The sequence below is a fragment of the Cupressus sempervirens genome, chromosome 5 (genome assembly GCF_028749045.1).
Source record: "Cupressus sempervirens isolate cs-2001-9-10 chromosome 5, ASM2874904v1, whole genome shotgun sequence".
NCBI lineage: Eukaryota > Viridiplantae > Streptophyta > Pinopsida > Cupressales > Cupressaceae > Cupressus > Cupressus sempervirens.
The window spans coordinates 253,341,611-253,364,311 of NC_143122.1; the positions used below are offsets into that span (position 1 = coordinate 253,341,611).

Consider the following 22,701-nt stretch of genomic DNA (forward strand, 5'->3'; position numbering starts at 1 on the left):
TGATGACACTTTCCCGCTTGCATAGTAGGTTCCTACATGTCTTTGTGTGCCTCTAGGAATTAAATGTCGATTTTGTGTTTGGAACCTTTGAGTTAGTATACTTTTAGGATTCCTGGACTTGTAGAGATTTATGCTATGTGTTTTGGATAGCCTGTTTGGGAATTGAGATTATCTCCTCAGCACAGTGGGAGTGGACCACTTAGGTACCACGTGGTCGAGTGGTAGTGTTTTTCCACTCTTATCATTTGAGATTTATTGAGACATCGTGACTGATGCGTCCTTCATGATGGTGGATATGTATCCTTTCATTGATGATTAGCATATGTTAGATGATGTTATCTTATGCTTTTATTTACATGTTAGATTACTTTCTACGTATGATATAGTATATCTTAGGAGTGACATTCCTACTATGTTAATACCAATGATCTCTTCGGTGATTTTGGAATGTTACGCATGGAGGGATGGCTAGGGCCCACGATGGTCTAATGATGCTATTAACAGTTGGGAGGAACCGTGCACTTAGTTTATTATGTTTGATCTTTTATGATGGATGTATATGTCTTCTATGATGATGTATCATGTATATCATGTGATTATCTTTACTTTGATGTATCATGGATTAGAATAGGATGATGTACCATATTTCACATATGTATATTCTTTTAAGCTTTTCATACCCTGTGACATGTACAGTGGATGATTGAGCATTTGGAAATGTAATGTATGAACATTGGACTTATCATTATTATCTCATGTGGTTGTTATATTAAATGGATTCAATAATGTTAGTTGACTTAGATGTAATTCAACATTAAGGGATCTTTAAAGAATGTAATCTGTTATGGACGTTATGTTTACTTTCAGATGGACATTGCTATTGCTTCCGTTATTGAATAAGTTATTTGTGGTATTTACTTTCATGTTTTGAAAAAAAAATGCTACCAAACTTAGTGAAATACTAGGTTAATTCTTTGGATCCCTTGGCGGGGCATTACATCAAACATGACAAAGAGAAAGATACAACATCATGCATACCATACATATGCAAGTATGGGGTAAGTACCATAATAATTATAAGTCAAACATCAAATGCTCAGATAAAATAATGCATCATTATGAATATGAAGTAATCATCATTAAAGCATCATCTCTCATTGCTATGAAAGAAATTACATTTATTAACTACAAATTATTAAAGCATCATTAATCCACCAGTAACCATAATCATTAAACAACACATGAAATATAGTCAACTAAGTAATCATCGTTGATAAATCTCTAGTCCAAGTTATGAAATAATATCATAATTTTATAAATCTAATGCCCTAGAAACTAACACATAAAGAGTTTGATAAATATAATGGAAAAATAAACTATGGGTGGGCATTACAATTAAAGTCCATAACTCCTTCAAGAAGTGGTATATATGAAAAATCAACATTTTTAAAGAGTGATGATTTTTTTGATTAACATAAATTTTTGAAGAAATATGATAATGATAAAATTCTTTAAGGCTAGAATGGTAACATCAATACCTAGCAACTTTAGTCATTTTCATTTAATTTCATTAAAAAATGTAGATCCTATTCAATAGTAAAGTGGTGATAAATTAGACATAGGTTGATTTTGATCAATATAATTTATTTTATATAAATTTAAATGAACTTTTTCTTGATTTTATACAAAGGTAACACACATACCTTTGTAGGACACTTTTTTAAAATTATTTTCTCTCATTTTCTATTTTTCTCAAAGCTTCAAACAGAGACTCAAAATGGCCAAACAACCTATATTTATTAAAATTACAAATAAAACATCACAATAAACACAATATATATTAAAAGTGTAGTCATTTGAAATATTATTCAAAGTAAAACAATCTGGTATAATTAGTTGTAAAAAATAGACCTACTTTGCCCTTGTTTGAGCCCTCGTAAGGGAAAATTTTGATAGACAATTTAAGAAATTTGTAAAAATTGGTATTTTGGGGGCTTTGAATGAAGCCCTTGGAGATGCTTCACTGAAGACCCCTTAATTTGAAGCCCCTAGTTGTAGAATGTGTGGCACCAAGGGAGCTTCAAAGGAAGGCCCCTGCACATTTTTTGACAACTTTTAGGCTTCTAATGAAGCAAGGGGCTTCATTTGAGGCCTCTTAAAAATGGAATTCACACTTTCCATCTGATTTCTTCTTGATGGAAAGTGAGAACCATTATTGTGGCCTCATCGTCATCCTTTTCCCTAATTCCCCTTGAAAATATCACATCAAGGCCTCAAACCAAATTTAAGCCCAAACATGCAAGAACATAATGGTAGAAGTAACATTTTAAATGTGACTAAGATGATGCAATGTTAACATTTTGATTATGAACTCTCTACATATATGCATCATGAATGCTCTTTGATGTAGACAAATGATTTTAAGATAGGGTGCATATTTAAATAGGCCATCATAACACACTTGATTAAAATAATTTATGTTTTAGTTGTATTACATTATGGATAGTAGAAAAGACAAAGTACAAACCAAAATTGAAATTTAAAATTTGTGTAAGTTTAGGTCCAAATTTGAGCTTCTTGATTTATCATTGTCAATTCCATATTAGAAATTTCAAATCATGATGATGAATAGTGGAGATTATGTATTGGGTCTAGACCCTCTCTATGTTTTATAATATGTTGACTTATACATTAATGAGTATATTAATTAAAATTTTATCAAAATAGATTTTTTAAAAACATAATTTTAATTATCTTAATTAGTTTATGCATGATAGCCCGATATACTTTATTATCTAAATCCTACCAAATAATGTATAATTATATATATTATTCATAGAGATTGAAAATAAAATAATAAATTTCGCATATCAAATAAAAGTTTTTAAAGTACAAATTTATTTCCAACAAATGACATGGTACGTTAAAATATTATTATTAATAATTTAATTATTATTTACATGTTTAGTAATCTAATATATTAGTTCATAACCATTTCTTCTTTCAAGTAATAGATTGAAGTTTTGCAAGAACTCCAATGAGAGGAGTATTTATGTATGTTGTAGGTTCAAGCATGGTATATTGAGACCTAAGATTAGTAAAGTTATCATTTCTATTTGGTCCTCCTACAACTGCTCCTGTCAAAAAATTTGGATTGGAGGTATTTTTGTTGACCCAGTCACTAAAACCATCCCTACACGAGATCTTTTGTGGGTGTTCATGAATAGAAACTATAGATGATCCTCTATGATGTGCATGTTGTGGATTTTTTTACTATATCCTACCATGTATGAAATATTCAAAGGATTCCTTCCTCGTAAATAATCAACCTACATTTAAATAGCATACTAACATTAGATATGATTTTTTTATATATAACTAAGCTATCCATATTTTATAAAATATTTTGACCATAAATTACCTATATCTTTACAAAATTCATAACATGTGCTTCTTTGAATTCAATGTTACCACAAGAAATTGTTTGGTTATGGGTGTGTAGTAAGTCACTATAAATTATTAGTAAAAGAGAGGCACTAGTGACATATTGGGTGTTTGAACCATCTCTAATGAACATCAACGCTCCTGTAACAAGTTGCAAGTTAATTGTAATATTATGTTAGTTTTAGGATATAATTAATGTATGATCAAAACTTGTATACTAATTTAGAAATAAGTCAAACTAACTTGGTGTTCTATGAATTGTTTAAATTGGACTTTGTGGAAGAAGTGAACAAATGAAACTTTCGACATGGCCTTTGTAGCCTAAGAATTGAGAATCACCTTGGAAATAAAGCTATTTTATTTAAATATTTAGTGAATTCCATTAATTAGAAAAAATATTTTACAAAATGGAGAGTACTTAAAATGGAAAATAATTATAATAAATGGGATAAATTTTATGCTTATATATTTGCACCATCAAATACACTAGTAATCACTTACAGAGGTGAGAAGTACTTGAGCTCCAGCATATTTTTTATCCCAACTAAATTTAGTAACATATGCATTTAAAGAATTATGTGTTGTATATAGTTATTGCATTGTTTAGATCTGGGAGCTTTGTAAAGCCAAGAAGCAGCACAAAGAAGCTCATCCTGTTAAATTAAACAACTTTATTAACAATGAAAATAATATTTTTTTACAAATGAAATAAAGCAATACAATTTTAAGTTTTTACTTACCATATACCCAGAGTAAGAACAATAGAAAGGGCACTCTCCCTGATAGGAGCCTTGATATTGGTTGGCAAAAGAGAAAAGCTAAAATCAAAATGGTAAAGTTTTAGTAGATTATATCAAAGCAATTTACTATGTAAATTTATTGCATTAAATCAAAAAAAACACCAATTATCATATCAAAAAGTAAAGAATGGAAAAATTATGGCAGACAAAAGGAATATCCTTAGAATGTTTCATGAGAAAATTTAGAAGTCTCCTAGTTTTCCCTATCGACTTGTTTGGTTTGAACTCTTTCACTGTTAGTAAATGGATGTATGCTTTATCTACAACATCTCAAGATTACATACCGATTTTGAACGTTGGAGAAGAAGATGTGAATAATGAGGGTCTGTTCCTCTGAAAACAACAGATGAGGCAGCCAATGCTGCAGCAGTTTCAGCGGCAATTTCTGTCCCAGGGATGTCTTTATCAATCTTGTAAAGAGTACGAGGAGTTTCCATGTCTTCTGGACGCTCCCAACAACTATGGTCTGCCTGGGGATCTCCAACCTATCGTTTTACTTTGCATCAACCACACTAGTAGTTAAGATAAATAATATCTGTTATAACTGAACTGACTTGAATGATGTAAAAAAATTATGTTCATAACATTTAATATAAGAGTTAAACAATATATAGATATCTAATTTGATTTGTAGATTTCAGCTTATTTATTTCTTTAATGTGTGGTGTTTACCTGTACCCATAATTGATTTGGAGTTGTACTGGCTTTGAGAAAATAGTCAGTGCCCCACTTAATAGCATCTCTTACATTTTCAATCTCGCCTGCAGCTTTCAACTTTTTAGCATAATTCAAAACACCCCAAGCCAATGTTGTGATAGTGAATGCCATGGGAAGCCCATATTTTACATTATCTCCTGCATCATAGTAGCCTCCAACTAGATCAACCTGCATGCACATTATAGAAAATAATTCTGTAGTTACGAAGTTATGAAGTTCAATCTTTTTCAACTTTATGATATTAAGGATGTGTCACATCGGATCATTGATAACACTATGATATTTAGGGGACAGGCTAATTTTCATCCAAAATGCATTAAAGACAAAACAAAGTCAAATTTCTTTTTTTGTCCAGATTCACGAATATGTAGTGATTTATTTCCAAATTTTTTGTTGCTTTTGACTACAAACTATGAAGATCATGAAGATCAAACACTAAAATTTTCAAAAAAATTCATGATGTTTTAGATCTTTTGAAAATTGGTCAACTGTACAATTTGGATGGAGGATAGCCATGTCCGATATTTACTTCGATGCAGCTAAGCTGTAGACAAAATGTACCATGACCAAAATTCAAAAAATAAAAAACACAAAGAGATTTTTCTGAAATTTTTAACATATGTTCTTCGTGATATCAAATTATCCAAAACAACAACAAAATTTAGAAAAAAATCACTTCATTTTATGAATCTAGAAAAATAAAAAGTTCGACTTTTTTTTTTGTCTTGGGTACAATTTGTCTCGAGCTTAACCAATGACGCCTATTCACTCCACACGCACTACAACTTATACATGGTAGTTTATAAGAACCATCTGCTTTTTCTCAATTGTAAACACTACACACTAATGAATGACTACTAATCTAAAAGTATTAGAGAATAAAAATTAACTTTTTTTTAAAGATTATTTAATGGTGGCCCTCCATTTCTAAAGCCTTAAAAAATTGCATGCATCTTCTATCAGTATTATAAATTGCAATAATGGACTTACCCCATTCAAGTGTCCATCTGTGAGGCCAGAATCTCCTCTCCACTTTACTTTTTGAGATTGTGGGAGTTTACCTGATCGTTGGGCCTCTAGAAAGAGAATAGACTTCGTTAAAGCCTCTTTGTAATCAAATTCACCATTATGCATCTTGCTCTGGCCATGAACCAGCAATAAAGCCAGTGATAGAAACGCCACTAAGTTCTTACACATGTTTGTATTCTTCGCTACCATATAAAAATGTTTTTTTAATAAGTATATTAAAAACTATAGGTTAATATTATTATTATTCTTTTATCATGGGAGGTTCATAGAGCTTATTAAGATTTTAAAGATTTTTAAATTTGTCTTTTAAATTCAAAAGTATTTCAATTTGAATAGTTTATTGTTTTATAGGATTGTCTTTATGGTATTCAGTGTGAATATAGGTTGCTATTCTAAAACTTTGTGCTTTGTCACTCATTCTCAAGGATATTCACTCTTCACATATTCAAATGTTTAGTGATAAAGCTCTTAGCCTTGGTTCTCTTCCTTGTGAATTATAGACCCTGTCACATGTTAGCTAAATGATCCTCACCTTTCAAATATATATAGAATCACTTTGAAACAAGTGTTGACACAAGGTGTACATCATCTTATTGAAATGCCGATTTCAATATTATATTAGAAGTGATGTTCCTTAATTAGTCTTAGTTTTTCTTATGCTTGTGAGCATGGAGCAAACAAAATTTAGCAGACTTTAATGCATTTTTTCACGGTGTCAAATCAATCTCATAACTTATCGAATGAGTTTATCACTACTAATGTATTCTATTTCTTAATTTTGATTATGAGTTATTTATTGATGATATTGAATAGTCCTACAGACCATATGTTTTTTTCTTCTTTCATTTATGTTTTTTTCTATGGAGGATTTGATTAGATCTAATTTCCTAAAAAGTTGCAAGTTTGAGTAAAAGTGGCATCCCTTTTCAATTTCAATAGCTAAGTAATGTGAATTTACAAATTATTTATTTAATTAAGTTCAAGAATGTGATGGAACAAGACATAATAATGTAAATATAACAATTTTATCGATTATGTTTTCTTGAGAAAATATAAATATAAATTTGGTTAAGGGGGGAATTCACATTCTCATTTCTAAATTTAGTTTTTTCTTTAAAATTTCAATTTTGATATGTGGCAACAATTTTTTCTTTAGGGAGGGGAAATTTTATCACTTATAATATACCTCTTTGTTTGGGTACTAAGTTTAATAGATGTAATAAACAATTGTTGTAACATTTTTATCATAAAATGTGTAGATGTATAAATTATTTATATTAGAGATGTCAAATCAATTGCAATGCAATAGAAATTAGAATATTGTAATTTATAAGATATGAACAACATAAAGATTCAAGAAACATTGTTAAATAGGTCTATATTCAGTCTCTTTGTGTTTTCTTCACCCTTAAATATCTTCCTTATGGAGGGTTTGTATGTTCATATAGATTTATTCTTGTGGGTGAACATATTCTTCATCCATGCATTCTTATATCTTTTAAAACTTCAAGATAGAGTAGTATGTTGTTTGTTTCTATTAGAATAATACTTCAATGACTATTAGTTTATTCCATTTCTAGTTATCAAGATACAAACATCATCACTTGATTTATTTGTTTATTTTCTTCAATATTTTAATCAAAATAATCTTGTCTCTCACATTTAATTTCACAAATAATCTCCAATATAAGTGACATATATCTCTTATCTATTGACTTCAAATTTCATGTGTTATTTTTCACTTAATTCTAACTACCATGCAATCAATCAAGGGTTCCTCATTCATGGACATTCTACCTTTTCTAAATTAGTCATATACTATTATAACTTCTTAAAATATTAAAATTTAGAACTCCATTGCATTTGTCCAAGTTATGTGTTAAATTAAAAGTTGTGGCCAAGTGTTAATAGTACTATTATATGGCTAAGATATTACATATCTAAATGAATAGATTAAAATATGTCATAAAAAATACCATGCATAGGTTTTTAATACAAAATGAAAAAACTAGTGAAAAATAGTTAAATATTGAAACATTAGTATATTCAAAATATAGAAAACAAAGATGTGGTTAGAAAGGTAGAATACATTATGACTATATTACATTTTTTATATCAACATTAAAAAAAAAGTATCTCTAATGGAGAGAATGTTCGATATTTTTGTCTACATAAAACACATTTGAAGTTGATATGAAGTTCAACCCTAGTTCAACTAGTAGTTTTCAAATCAACTTAAAATTTAGGTGTCTTATTGGCCTTGTTTTTCACGAAATATTTTCTTCTATGTAGGAAATGACATGTTCTTGATCAAAGGGTAAAAAGAGTTTTGAATGAACACAAAAATCATATTAGAAAATATTGTCAAAAGAAAAGATCCAACCAATAGGCAACCATCTTTTTTGTACACTTAAATTCATAAAATGTTGACTCTATATATGTGTTATATGCCAAAAAGAAAATTTCTCCTCCGAAACAAACAAACAAAAAGGTAGGTTAGGCATCTAATTTCTTTAGGGTAGCTGGCTAGTGATACATGTTAGCAAATGTTGAGTCATTTCAAGGAAGAGTGTTGACAATACAACTTAAAGTGATGGTGCAGGTACAATTCAAAAGCATATAAATCCCTCTGATTTTCACGAGCAAGGGTGGGTAGTAAAGCATGGAATCAAAAATTAACAAAATTGTCATTGTACTAATAATTGATTATGGGTTTTGACCAATTGAAAATAAAACATATAGAGGTCTCAATTATCTAATGAACAATATGAAAACCATTTAGATCTTTGATCATTTGTATTTTAGAAATAACATAAAAATTAATGTGTAGAGTGGAGAGCCAAAGCACACAATACAATGGTGGTACAACACACAAAATCCCTATAAATGTATAGATCCATGCTATATATGGAAATCCACATAACTCAAAATTAAAGCTCCTATGTAAATAAGATAATTTGTATTCTCTAATTTCATCATTTGAGTAGACAATTGTAAGGTTTTGACACTTTTTAGACTTACATGTGAACTTTATTATTATGTACTATAATGGACTAGTTATAACCTATTTTCTAAAGCCTTTAGAAATTGAAGTAGAAAAATACAAATCTAATGCTTGCCATCGTGTTAACAGTATTAAACTTATATTTAAACTCTATATTTGTATTTTTCTCACTCATTTTCATACTTATAAACTAACACATGAATTACTCATTTTCATACTTATAAACTAACATGAATTAATAATTAAGTCGAGATATTTTTAAAAAAAATTGACGTTCATTTTAATGTCATCAGTTGAAAAAATGAAATTGATAATAACAAAAATGTCTGGGGGTACTGTCGGACTATTGATGTTGCCACCAAGGCAACCGCCGGTAGCCGATCATCATCTTCACCTTCTTTGCTGCCAGCCAAACAAAAACTGGGCTCCTGTTCTTTGGTAAAATCATTCTTATTTTATCAGGAGAAGTTTTCGAAGCTGCTAGAAGCTACGAATTCAGGGACTCACTGGAACTTGCCAGAATTTTTGTAAGGTATATGTGATTATTTATGTTTACACGCATTTGCAGAGCAGATTAATATTTGCAGTTCTTCTTATTGTCTTTTGGAAAGAAATTTACTAGCAATTTACTAGCGTTTTTGCATTGAAGATCCACGGTTCGAATCTATAAATTTATGTTGATGTGGAGGTCTTTTTGGATGAACCTGTTGTTGTGGTTTTTCTATTGATTTTTTTGCAGGCTTGAAGCCGGTTAAGTAATTATTTGTAGCTTTTAGCTACTATGTACTACGTTCGAATCTCGTTTTCCGGTCGTCGGAGAAGGCAAATTTCAAGAAAAAAACACAATTCGGATTTTTCCTTAAAATGTTTAGTACTTGTGTTCTGTTTTCTTAATTATTTAATGAGATACGAAACCGTCACTGCCATATATTCGTTTAGGGTCCATTTGGCTGTGAGAATAGGAATAGCTATTCTGGAATACGTATTCAGTAATAGCTATTCTGGAATAGAAAATGGGGCTACGTATTCCTGTTCTCTGTTTGGTTCAGCCAATATTTGATGGGAATTCACAAAACCCAAAATTTATGTCTTCTAAAATAAATAAAAGTGGAATAGAAATACATATTCCAATAACACGTATTTTGGTGAAATTGCAAAACTTCATTTTTGGGCCAAAATTGGAATATGTATTCCTATTTTGCTTCGTATTTCAATTCCAATTTGGTGCATCCAAATGAAAAATTCAAAATTTTAAGAATTTACGTATGCTTATTCTGCTTGTATTCCCGTTGCCAACGAGCCCTTAAAGGTTTCTTCATCAAATCAATCTATTTTATTCCCTAAGTACTCTCTTTTGTCTCCACCTCATCTCTCTCTCCCACTATGTTGTCTCTTTCTACCTCATTTGTTCCCCCTCTTTTGTCTTTCTCTTTTTTCTCTTACCATTTCGTCCCCCAATCACTATTTATCTCAACATCATGTCTTTCATCCTCTCCCTCTTCTCTCCCTCTCTCTTTCTCCCTAATTACACTCTTTAACTCTCTCCCCTTGCTCCTCTCACAATGTCATCCCCCTAAACCTATTCACCCTCTATATATACCGCATGTTTCTCACCCTCTCTCACTCACATAGTTCTTTACCTCTCACAATTTATCTATTTATGTCAACCTCATGTCTCCTACCCTATATCCTCTTTTCTCACTCTCTCACACATATGTTCCCTCCTCTCTCTCTCTCTCTCTCACACACACACACACACACACACACACACACACACATCCCCTCGTGTTATTATTGTCTACTGTCTACTCTATCTACTTCATGTTTCTTTATTTCTCACCCTCTCTCACAATGTTTAATTCATGTCTCACCCACATCCCCCCTCTCTCTCCTTATCACATCTAAATCTATTTTTTGGACTCTAGTTACCTCATGTTTCCCCACCCCCTTTTCCATCTTCCCCCTCCCCCTAATTGTGATATCTCTCTCTCTCTCTCTCTCTCACACACACACAAATTCCTCACCATCATCATTCCTATCCATTTGATGCCCTAATTATTCTCTTTCTCTCTATCTCATCTATCTCCCCTTTGACGTTGTCTCTTTCTACCTTATACCTTCCCACGTTTCTCCCTTTTTCCTATTTCCACCCCTACTTACCACATCCTATCCTTTATTACAATTTATCTCTATATCATCTCTCTCCCTCCCTGCCTCCTTAATCTCTTTAAGTCTCTCCTCTCCCTCCTCTCACAATCTCTTCCTCCTATTTACCCTCTATATCTACCCCATATCTCTCACTCATGTATCTTTATCTCTCACAATCTCTCTTGCACATGTCTATCACCATATTTCCTCTTATCTCACTCTCATGTCCCCTTCTCATATCTCTTTATCTAGATCACATTCTTTCTATGTCTACCTCGGGTCTCTCATGCGGCCGCCCCTGCTCACCCCCCCCCCCCCCCCCCCCCCCTAACACACATCCTCTATTGTGTCCCCTCTTAATATTACTATCTTCTCTCTTTGTTTTGTGCATCTTTATCTCTTGCTCTCTCACATAGTGTTTACTTCATGCCTCACCTTCCATATATACCACATAACTCAAAATTAAAGCTCCTATGTAAATAAGATCATTTGTGTTCTCTAATTTCATCATTTGAATAGACAATTGTAAGGTTTTGACACGTTTTTAGACTTACATATGAGCTTTATTATTATGCACTATAATGCACTAGTTATAACATATTTTCTAAAGCCCTTAGAAATTGAAGTAGAAACATACAAACGTAATGCTTGCTATGATATCGTGTTAACAGTATTAAACTTATATTTAAAATCTATATTTATATTTTCCTCACTCATTTTCATACTTATAAACTAACATGAATTAATAATAATACATTAATGAATTTAATCCCTCTTTGAAAAAGAAAACATTTTTAAAGATAAAATCATATGAAGGAAGCAATCAACACGTTTACGAATCCTTTATTTGGGATTTGATATTGTAAAACAGCAAAATATATTCCTCGTCGCGGCGAATCTCCATTTGATCGCTTGAAATTGACTGTAGTAATAATTGCTGCTACAGATCCCCAACAGACCTCGCCGTCAGCCAACACTCATTTGCATGTCTGCTGTTCAGGCAAAAAGCAGCATTTTATTAATCGTACTCCGAGTTTTTATATAAATGACGAGTCTAAATGAATTAATCGAGAAGGTAAGGTTCTACAAATCGAAATTCATAGAAGGAAATCAATGTAGGAATTAATTGAACGTATACGATGACATTTGATCTCTTACATTGCTTGTTCTCATGAGCTTCATACAAATTCTTTGATCTGACTTGATTTCATTCCAGAATCTTTGTGGCAAGCGAAATATTATGTATACATTGACTATGTAGACCAAATGACAGTTACTGGGCTTCTGACAGTGTATGACACAGAACTGTTATGAGAACTCCCTGTATGAGTCCATGTAAGAGAGCCCTGAGAGAAGGAATAGAAAGAAGAAACAGTACTTTCCCTTCTACTTATGTCCACAAATCTCACACTATAACTTTTCTTCTGATTAAGTCTACTGAATCTCAGTTCGGTCGGCTTCACTATAACACGAACTCCTTTTGGCGGCGTCACATGAAGAGAATATCTGGATTTAGCGAGACCAACGTTTGTCACGGTTCTCTTCAACTTCACCCATCTCTGACCGGCGGAGGTCACATTGAAGACCACCGACAGAGAAGGGTAATTGAGGCCGGTGTAGTCTTTGGTGAGGTTCGAACACCTGACGTTTTTGTCGGTGATGGTCTGGACCTGAGCTCGGGTGTACCCTAGGGCACACAGGTGGCGGATGTAGTCGTCGGTTTCGGTGTCGTAGATGAGCCCTGGGTCTGCCGCTTGCTCAGGGCTCACGTGGCCGGCACCGGTGGCGAAGACGTCTGCAGGTTGTCGACTCTGGGCGTTGTCGAGGATGGGCCCGCCTCGATTATTGACCACATCAGCGGTGGTCATGAGAGCAGACTTGATTGCCGCGGGGCTCCAATCTGGGTGCACGCTTTTGATCAAGGCCGCAATCCCAGACACATGTGGGCAAGCCATCGAGGTCCCAGAGATGACATTAAACATGACCCGACGCTTATCCTCGGCCAACCCGGACGGCGCGAGGTTGAGTGGCCACGCGGCAAGAATATTCACACCAGGCGCAATCAAGTCCGGCTTAAGAACCCCAGGGTTAACCGAACTCGGACCTCGCGACGAGAACGAGGCCACTGCTGGAGCCCATGACCGACCATACACAGTCCCACGAAACCGAACCGCAACAGCGGCCCCAGCAACCGTCCTTATGTACTCCTTCATGCTCTCCGCCTCCGCATAACCGACTTGCGTCGCAGGCAAAACATGCACATCTGCTGCAGTCTCCTCCCCGTTGATCTCCGAGTCAGCCAAAATCATCCCAACCCCACCTGCTTGCCTCACAACCTCCCCCTTCTCTGCGCGAGCACTCGTCCCACGATCGCAAACCACAAACTTCCCCTGCACAACCGTCGGGTCCAATGATCCGACCCCACAAAAGCTCGAGTTCCCTAAACTCCCGAGCCCGTTCCTCTGGACTCCGGCCGTCGCCGCATACACGAGAGGAACAAACCGAGGCCGCATCTTCATCCCCGGAAAAAGCGACTCACCATAGAACCTCCTCCCATCACCCAACCTCACAACCGCCGGGAAATCCCTATCCAAAGTCCCGGCCCCGACCGTCATAATCCACGGGGCCTCATTGGAAACGGAAAACTCGTAAGGCCCACTATTCCCCGCTGCACAGCTCACAAAAACCCCCCTTTCAGCAGCCCTGAAAGCCCCAACAGCCACACTATCCTCATAAAACGGAACAGAAAAACCCCCAATAGACAGCGAAATAACATCAACGCCATCCTCAATAGCACTCTCAATCCCAGCCAAAATATCCGAACTATAACACCCACCGTCCCAGCAAACCTTATACATCGCCAAATGTGCCGCCGGCGCCATCCCGCTTGCCTTTCCGACTGCATTCCCAAACAATCCGGCGTCTAAAACCATATTTCCGGCAGCTGTAGAAGCTGTATGTGTTCCATGTCCCTGAGAGTCCCGCGGGGATTCGTACTCGGGACGTGTCCCAAACACGGCGTTCGCCTGGTGGCCGGAATTGAAAAACCGGGCGCCAATCAGCTTCCGATTACAGTGCGTCTGGTTGAAATCTGCCCCAATTTGACATTCCCCCTTCCATTTTGCAGGCACCGGCGGCATTTTCCGGTCGCTGAAGCTCGGACTTTCCGGCCAGATTCCTGTGTCCAGAACGCCGATTATGGTCCCCCGCCCGAATTTTGCAGCCCGCCATAGTTTTGATCGAGGGGAATCGCTGAGGCCGAGAAATTTGTGGGAATATGTCGTTTGCAGCTTGTGGAGCCGATCTGGGTAAAGGGCAATGAATCCTTTAAGGTTCTGCAGCTCGGAAATTTCTGATCTTGTGAGCTTTGCTGAGAAGCCATTAATGGCGGTCTTGTAGGAGTAGATTATCCGGCTCGTTTTGGGTGGGTTGGGGGTTTTTGTGATCTGGGTGAGGATGGATTTGTGCCAGTGCTTTGTAGTGGAGAATTCTCCGGCCGCCATTTTTGCCGGATCGAAGTGGATTATGTATGGCATCAGCTGTTCTTCTTCTTCGGTGGCCATTGCTGTGCATATGAGGAACAGTGAGATCATTAGGTGAAAGATTGGGTTTTGGGAAATTTTCGGGGCCATTTTTGCAGTTGGATGTGTTTCTGGGATTGGAATGTTATATTGGGGAGAATTTGCGCCATTGGAATTTGAAATTTGTGAGGGAGCATTTATCGTTGGGTGAGTAAGCTCGTGAGTGTAAATAGTGAGACTGGCGGACATTCTCTGGTGTGTTCTGCCATTTATTTGTGGCACGAGGATGTTTTTCTTGTACAGAGGTGATTTTGTGTGTTTCGAGCTTTTCCCCGTGCCTGCGTTTCGAGCTTTGAAATGGCATTTAATGGGGCGGGATTTCTGTGTTGTTTTACAGAGGGCGGGATTTCTGTGTTGCGCGCTCCTTTGCACGGGCTGGGTAGCTCTTGCTTATGTTGGGTATTGTGACAGTAAATGACAACACGTCTTTCTGCAGTTCATAGTATCGAAATGTAGCTCTTTCAAAATTAAATTTTTGTGTCAGGGAGATGATCTAGTAGTCTCCATGTTCCTATTTCTATAATACATCCCTGGCTCATTAAAAGTTTTAAAAAGTGATAGCCCATGTATTAATAGTCATCATTTTTTAACTTTCTTAATTTGCTGATTGTTCCATTTATAAAGAAAGTACTAATGAGTTTGGGCAAACGTTTTAAAATGACACTTTTAGACCACCTCGCACTCTACGAGTTCTACAAAGAGCTTCATAAATGCAAAATAGTCGAAAGGTTAGCTTTAAGCTCTTCACTCACTTACGGAGGTTCACCAAAAAAATCAACAAATTTTGACATACGGATTAAGAGTTCAAAGTGCCCAAAGTTAGTTTCCCCTAGTTTTTCAAATGTTTGGAAAACATTTGTAAAAATAAATACTAGAAATTGTTACATCTCAATTGTGATATAGCGCTTAGCATATCTATTTTAATAAAAACTAACTTACAACTTAATCCATAAATGGATACATTTTTATTGTGGCATTATTTGAAGTTTATCTTATTAAATCTATCAGATTTACAGAATGCATAATATTGATTGTTTCAGTATTTTTTGATTGATCAATTTTCCATTGAAGAAGTTTAGGATCTATAATTCAATTGTTGACCATCATAATTTAGAGCTCTCAAAATCTTATATGAAAATTTCAAATCATTCTAAACTTTTAATAGCAACTTATTCACCATGTTCCTTGTTTCTAACTAAGGTTTAATGTCTATATCGCTAAATATGATATCACGTGAATATGTTTTTTCACCAAGATGTTCAAAAAGATCGAAAAAAGTGAGACTCGTTTTTGTGCAATAAGAAAAGATAGCCAATAGTGAATCGGAGTTCAATAGTGGGGTATGTGCAAGATCATGGTCAAGAAAACTATGCCCTTAAGTGGCAATGAAAAATCAGCTACTTGGGTTTATGTCAACTTGACGTGCAATTTTAAACATATTATGAACTTCCAATCAAAAATTTGTGAGAAAAAAATCTATAGGAAATTGGATTTAGTTTCTGAACTACTAGGCCTTATCTAAAGAAAAATAAATTTGGTTGGTCAAAATTTTGAATTTTAATACAATAGTACACAAATTTCACGACAAAAATAAGAAGTAGGCGTATGTCTGACCACCTTAATCAAAATCAAATGACAATATATTTTAATCAAATTTTAGATATGAGAAATAGACTCATGCCCGAATGTGACACACATTTATGGGTATTTTTAATCCAAATAAATAATTAATTATTAATTTTCTAGTATAGTATTTTCAGAATTAAAAAACTCTAGTGTTTCACCACCTTAACTAATTCAAAACTTTACAAAATTTATTTTTTCTTTTATTTTCCTTATAGTAGAAGAAGTATATAATGTGATACATTTTTTGGATTTCAAAAATGTTATACCATTTGAAAGTTATATTTGTTTTTCAGTCAGTGTGTCAATCAACACTTTATGTGTAACTCCATTAGAAAATGAATAATGATTACTTATTGAACTCGTAATTTGACAAACAATACATTTATGGATAAGAACATTGTTAAGAAACCCTTTTCATTTCATCAAATTTGGGTGAAAAAAAAGTCATTAGACACATGTTTGAAGTAAAAAAACACACAAGAACATACAAAAACATGTTTTTGGGGCATTTTTAAAGTTCACCATGTAGGGCTAGTATCCAAAGAATTAGTAGGCCTTATAAAGGTATTAATATTTTGGTTTGGTATTACGATGGGTGGGAAAATAATTAGAATAGATTTTGAAATGCTTTGTGGTGCTTTGTGGTATTTTAGAAATATATATTTTTTAGATCGCCATTTTTTGGCACACCATGATCTTGCACATACCTAGTGCTTCATTCAATTTTAATCTTTGAATATACCAGTAGTGGATCATTTATGTATCAATGGTTGGTCATTTTTTCTTGGCTTCCTTTTGTTTTTTTTGATCCATGGTTGGTTCATTTGTGCACCACTATTGTTGATTAATGAGCCATTATTGGATATTTGTAAACCACCAGTAGAGATTTGTGGAGCATTACTAGACATTTGTGAACCACTATTGGTGATTAAATGAACAACTATTAGACCAATGGAGGTCAAGAATCGGTGAATGTACTTTTTTTTGGAGCACTATTTGACCCTTTTGTGCATAACATCTCCTATAGAGTGCATCGTTATTAGTGAGAAATTGAAACCTTGGCTTTAAGCAATTAAGTCTCATATAATAACAAGAACAAAAAATAGAAAAAAATGACATCGTTTGGTACTTAAATTGAGTGTGTAAAGTTAGTTGTAACCACTATTGGGTATCTTCCCCTATCATGTTTTCTTGGTCTACCAATGTGACATTACACAATTGTTTTGTTTTCAGGTCTAGGAATACATTTCCTCATTCATGAGTAGTTATCACAACCACTAACAATATTAAAGTCACAACTATTGATGCAATATTGTAAGAAAAAAGGTGTTAAACCAACATGTGTGATAACAATTATTGATATGCTGTTATAGGCATTACACCAATAAGTGTTATCGTAAGTTAAACCCTCTTTGGTAAGACTCAAAGATTGTGGGGTATCAATTTCATCAAACTTGTGCATCACAAGTGCTATCATAGGTTGAAACCTCTTCAATAACACTCGAAGATTGAGGGGTATAGATTCCAACAAATCTGTGCATCACACAATACCATCTATATCTAGGTTATGATGTTAAAATCGTGTACTCAAGAAAACATGATCTCTGGTGGGCTCGTTGAGAAACATTTAATTTCATGAATAGATCATAAACCTTCCCGACATTTTTTAATATTTTATAATTTTTGCAAATGTTTTTCTTCATCAAGTTTAACCAAAAAATTAGTATCATTTTCCTTGATCCATCAATAGAATAATAATAATGAGATATAATAGATAAATGTTGCAAATGAAATGAATAATACACAACACACTTTTGATTTAGGTTTTTGTCACAGCCTTATCTATAGTCATGTTTATTATATTCTTGTTTATACAAAGTTCAAGGCATTGTCATTTGGTCTTTTGTATTTGTATTCAAATTCAAAACTTAACTTTCCCTTCTTTTTGTACTAAATAAAATGAGCCAACCTAACCTAAAATTGTGTGACGTGTTTCAATGTCTTCATATTCAAACAAAATCAATATATCATCAATTCATATGTTGCATAGAGAAATTAAATTGTTATTTTTTCTTAGAGGTTCAAAACCTATTAGGCTAAGAGACGAGGATTGAGGGATATCAATTCCTCCATACTCTATACCGTTTGAAAGTTATATTTATTTTTCAGTCAATGTGTCAATCAACACTTTATGCATAACTCCATTAGAAAATGAATAATGATTACTTATTGAACTCGTAATTTGACAAATGTTACATTTATGGATAAGAACATTGTTAAGAAACCCTTTTCATTTCATCAAATTTGGGTGGAAAAAAAGTCATTAGACACACGTTTGAAGTAAAAAAAACACACAAGAACATGTCAAAAAAATGTTTTTGGGGCATTTTTTAAGTTCACCATGTAGGGTTGGTATCCAAAGAAATAGTAGGCCTTATAAAGGTATTAATATTTTGGTTTGGTATTAGGATGGGTGGGAAAATAATTAGAATAGATTTTGAAATGCTTTGTGGTATTTTAGAACTATATATTTTTTACATCGCCATTTTTTGGCACACCATGGTCCTGCACATACCTGGTGCTTCATTTAATTTTAATCTTTGAATAGGGTAAGTGCACCAAGTTGTGGTGCCAAAAGGGGGGTATGAGTGGACACCTTTTTTCTGAAATCAACAATTTTTAAACTTCAACAAGAATTTGAAGATAGTTACAATCAAAATTTTAAGATATGACAAAAACAAAAGTAGTAGTCCTTTGAATCTAGTTTCTAAACTACTAATTTTTTTTCAAAATGGTTTAGTTTGAGGTCCTCAAAAAAGGGGGCCACAAAAAGTGGTACTATTTATTCCAAAAAACATAACATAGTACAAAGTGTGGCCCCCCTAAAATTTTAACTTTTTTTTTGAAATTCTTTAATTGCTCTAGTCAAAAGTTACTTAACACTATTTCGTTTATCCCAATTTTTTTGGGTAATTTTATAATGTGTATTTTATTTTTTATGAATTTTTAACTAGACACATCCCAAAAACATGAAATATATGTGTGCTCCCCCTAAAAATGATTGAAAACTAATCTAAAATCAAAACTTCTTTTTTTCAAAGTGTGTAAAATAGAGTCTAGTTTCTAAAAAACTAAGTTGTTGCAAAATTCAATGAACGAGCTAAAATCTATAGCCCAATTAGTACATGGTGGTTTTTTACAAAAAAGGGACGTACATTCAAAATAAATTATAGATGAAAGGCTTGAAATAGTTCAAATTAAAAATAAATTATATGGTTACATAGCTAACACAGAGACCTAAAATGTCATGTAACTTGATCTTATCGATGCCCAACCACAAGGAATCTTGAAGGAGAGCACACAAGAAAAATCAATCATTTTTTGCTGTTTGCAGCAAAACACATCTCAGACCTGTTTATAGACTCTAAACCTTTGGGCTGGATCTCCAAGGAAAAACCAAGCCTTAGGCTTGGTATAATGCAAAGCTTTGAATAGTGTGTATGCCCTATAGCACATGCATGCTATAGAACACATGCGCTATTTAAAGCTTTTTGAATTTGGGTCTCAATAGCGTGTGCATACTATAGTGCGCATGCACTATTGTGACCTAAATAGTGCATAGAGAAGGAAGAAGAGACACAAAGCAAGAGCAAGAGAGAGGGGGGGGCTAGCTATGTGTGAGAGAGAGAGAGAGATAGAGAGAAAGTAGGGGATGGGAGAGAGAGGAAGTGTGAGAGAGAGTAGGGGTGGTAGAGAGAGAGTACAGGATGGGAGAGAGAGATTGAGAGTAGGGGATAGGGAGAGAGAGAGAGAGAGAGAGAGAGAGAGAGAGAGTACAGTATGGCAGAGAGATATTGAGAGTAGGGGATGGGGGAGAGAAAGAGAGTAGGTGGTGGGAGACAGAGTGGGAGAGGGAGAGCGAGAGAGAGGAGGATGGTAGTGGATGCGTGTGAAAGAGAGAGAGTAGAGAATGGGAGGGGGGAGCATAGCTAGAGAGAGAGAGTAGGGGATGGGAGAGAGAGAGAGAGAGAGAGAGAGAGAGTAGGCAGTGGGAGAGGGAGAGAGAGGGGGAATGGAAATGTGTGTAAGAGAGACAGAGAGAGTAGGGGATGGGAGAGAGTGTGAAAATGTGTGTGTGTGTGTGTGTGTGTGTGAGAGAGAGAGAGAGAGTAGGTAGTGGGAGAGGGAGTGAGAGAGGGAGAGCGAGTGAGAGATAGAGTAGGGGATGGGAGAGGAGAGAGAGGGGGGATGGGTGTGTGTGTGAAAGAGAGAGAATAGGGAATGGGAGAGGGGAGAGAGAGATAGAGAGAGAGAGAGTAGGGGATGGGAGAGAAAGAGAGTAGGCAATGGAAGAGGGAGTGGGAGACGGAGAGGGAGGGGGGATGGGAGTGTGTGTAAGAAAGAGAGTAGGGGATGGGAGAGAGTGTGACAGTGTGAGAAAGAGTAGGGGTGGTAGAGAGAGTGAAAGTAGGGGATGGGAGAGAGAGAGTAGAGAGGGAGAGAGTGAGAGAGAGAGAGAGAGAGACAATAGGTGGGGAGAGGGAGTGGGGGGGAGAGAGAGGGGGAATGGGAGTGTGTGTGAGAGATCTAGAGAGTAGGGGATGGGAGAGGAGAGAGGGGGGGATGGGAGTGTGTATCTATGAAAGAGAGAGTTTAGGGGATGGGAGAGAGGAGAGAGAGAGTAGGCAATGGGGGAGAGAGAGTGGTTAGTGGGAGAGGGAGTGGGAGAGAGAGAGGGGGGGGGGGGGGGGATGGGAATGTGTGTAAGAGAGACAAAGTAGGGGATGGGAGAGAGTGTGAGAGAGAGTAGAGGATTGGAGAGAGTGAGAGTAGGGGATGGGAGAGAGAAAGTAGAGAGGGAGAGAGAGTACTTGAGAGAGAGAGAGATAGTAGGTAGTGTGAGAGGGAGAGAGAGAGAGAGGGGGGATGGAAGTGTGTTTGTGAAAGAGAGAGAGAGTAGGGGATGGGAGAGGGGAGAGAGAGAGTAGGGGATAGGGGAGAGAGAGAGAGAGAGTAGGCTGTGGGAGAGGGAGAGGGAGAGGGAGAGAGAGACAAAGAGAGAGAGAGAGAGAGAGAGAGAGAGAGGGAGGGAGAATGGGAATGTGTATAAGAGAGAGAGTAGGGGATGGGAGAGTGTGTGAGAGAGAGTAGGTGGTGGCAGAGAGAGCTCGTATGAGATGGGAGAGAGTGTGTGAGAGTAGGGGATGGGAGAGAGTGTGAGAGAGATTAGGGGATGGTGGAAAGAGAGTGAGAGTAAGGGATGGGAGAGAGAGAGAGAGAGAGTAGGGGATGGGGGAGAGAGAACTTGAGAGAGAAATAGTAGGTGGTGGGAGAGGGAGTGGGAGAGGGAGAGAGATGGGGGGATGGGAGTGTGTGTGACAAATCTAGAGAGTAGGGGATGGGAGAGGAGAGAGAGAGAGAGAGAGAGAGAGAGAGAGAGAGAGAGAGAGAGAGAGAGAGTAGGGAATGGGAGAGAATGTGAGAGAGTGAGAAAGAGTAGGGGTGGTAGAGAGAGAGTGAGAGTAGGTAATGGGAGAGAGAGAGTAGAGAAGGAGAGAGTGAGAGAAAGACAATAGGCAGTGGGAGAGGGAGTGGGAGGGAGAGAGAGAGGGGGAATGGGAGTGTGTGTAAGAGAGAGAGTAGGGGATGGGAGAGAGAGAGAGAGTAGAGAGGGAGAGAGTGAGAGAGAGATACAATAGGTGGTGGGAGAGGGAGTGGGAGAGGGGGAGAGAGAGGGGGGATGGGAGTGTGTGTAAGAGATCTAGAGAGTAGGGGATGGGAGAGGAGAGAGAGGGGGGGATGGGAGTGTGTATCTATAAAAGAGAGAGTTTAGGGGATGGGAAAGGGGAGAGAGAGTAGGTGATGGGGGAGAGAGAGTAGGTAGTGGGAGAGGGAGAGAGAGGGGGGGGGAATGGGAATGTGTGTAAGAGAGACAGAGTAGGGGATGGGAGAGAGTGTGAGAGAGAGTAGAGGATGGGAGAGAGTGAGAGTAGGGGATGGGAGAGAGAAAGTAGAGAGGGAGAGAGAGTACTTGAGAGAGAGAGATAGTAGGAAGTGTGAGAGGGAGTGGGAGAGGGAGAGAGAGGGGGGGAATGGGAATGTGTGTAAGAGAGAAAGAGTAGGGGATGGGAGAGAGAGTGTGAGAGAGAGTAGGGGATGGGAGAGAGAGTGAGAGTAGGGGATGGGAGAGAGAAAGTAGAGAGGGAGAGAGAGTACTTGAGAGAGAGAGATAGTAGGCAGTGTGAGAGGGAGTGGGAGAGGGAGAGAGAGAGGAGGGATGGGAGTGTGTGTGACAAATCTAGTGAGTAGGGGATGGGAGAAGAGAGAGAGAGAGAGGGGGGATGGAAGTGTG

General features: G+C 36.3%; 1 protein-coding gene and 1 pseudogene across 1 annotated transcript; both read right to left on the bottom strand.

The window, feature by feature from the left end:
* Positions 1-3,003: 3,003 nt before the first annotated feature.
* Positions 3,004-6,158, bottom strand: LOC149555486 (endoglucanase 16-like; annotated as a pseudogene).
* A 6,209-nt stretch (positions 6,159-12,367) lies between these two features.
* LOC149555487 (subtilisin-like protease SBT1.2) lies at positions 12,368-15,271 on the bottom strand. Its single transcript, XM_089833649.1, has one exon. It carries the CDS (start codon positions 14,910-14,912, stop codon positions 12,396-12,398), a length of 2,517 nt encoding a protein of 838 aa, XP_089689775.1. The 5' UTR covers positions 14,913-15,271; the 3' UTR covers positions 12,368-12,395.
* Between the last annotated feature and the right edge of the window lie 7,430 nt (positions 15,272-22,701).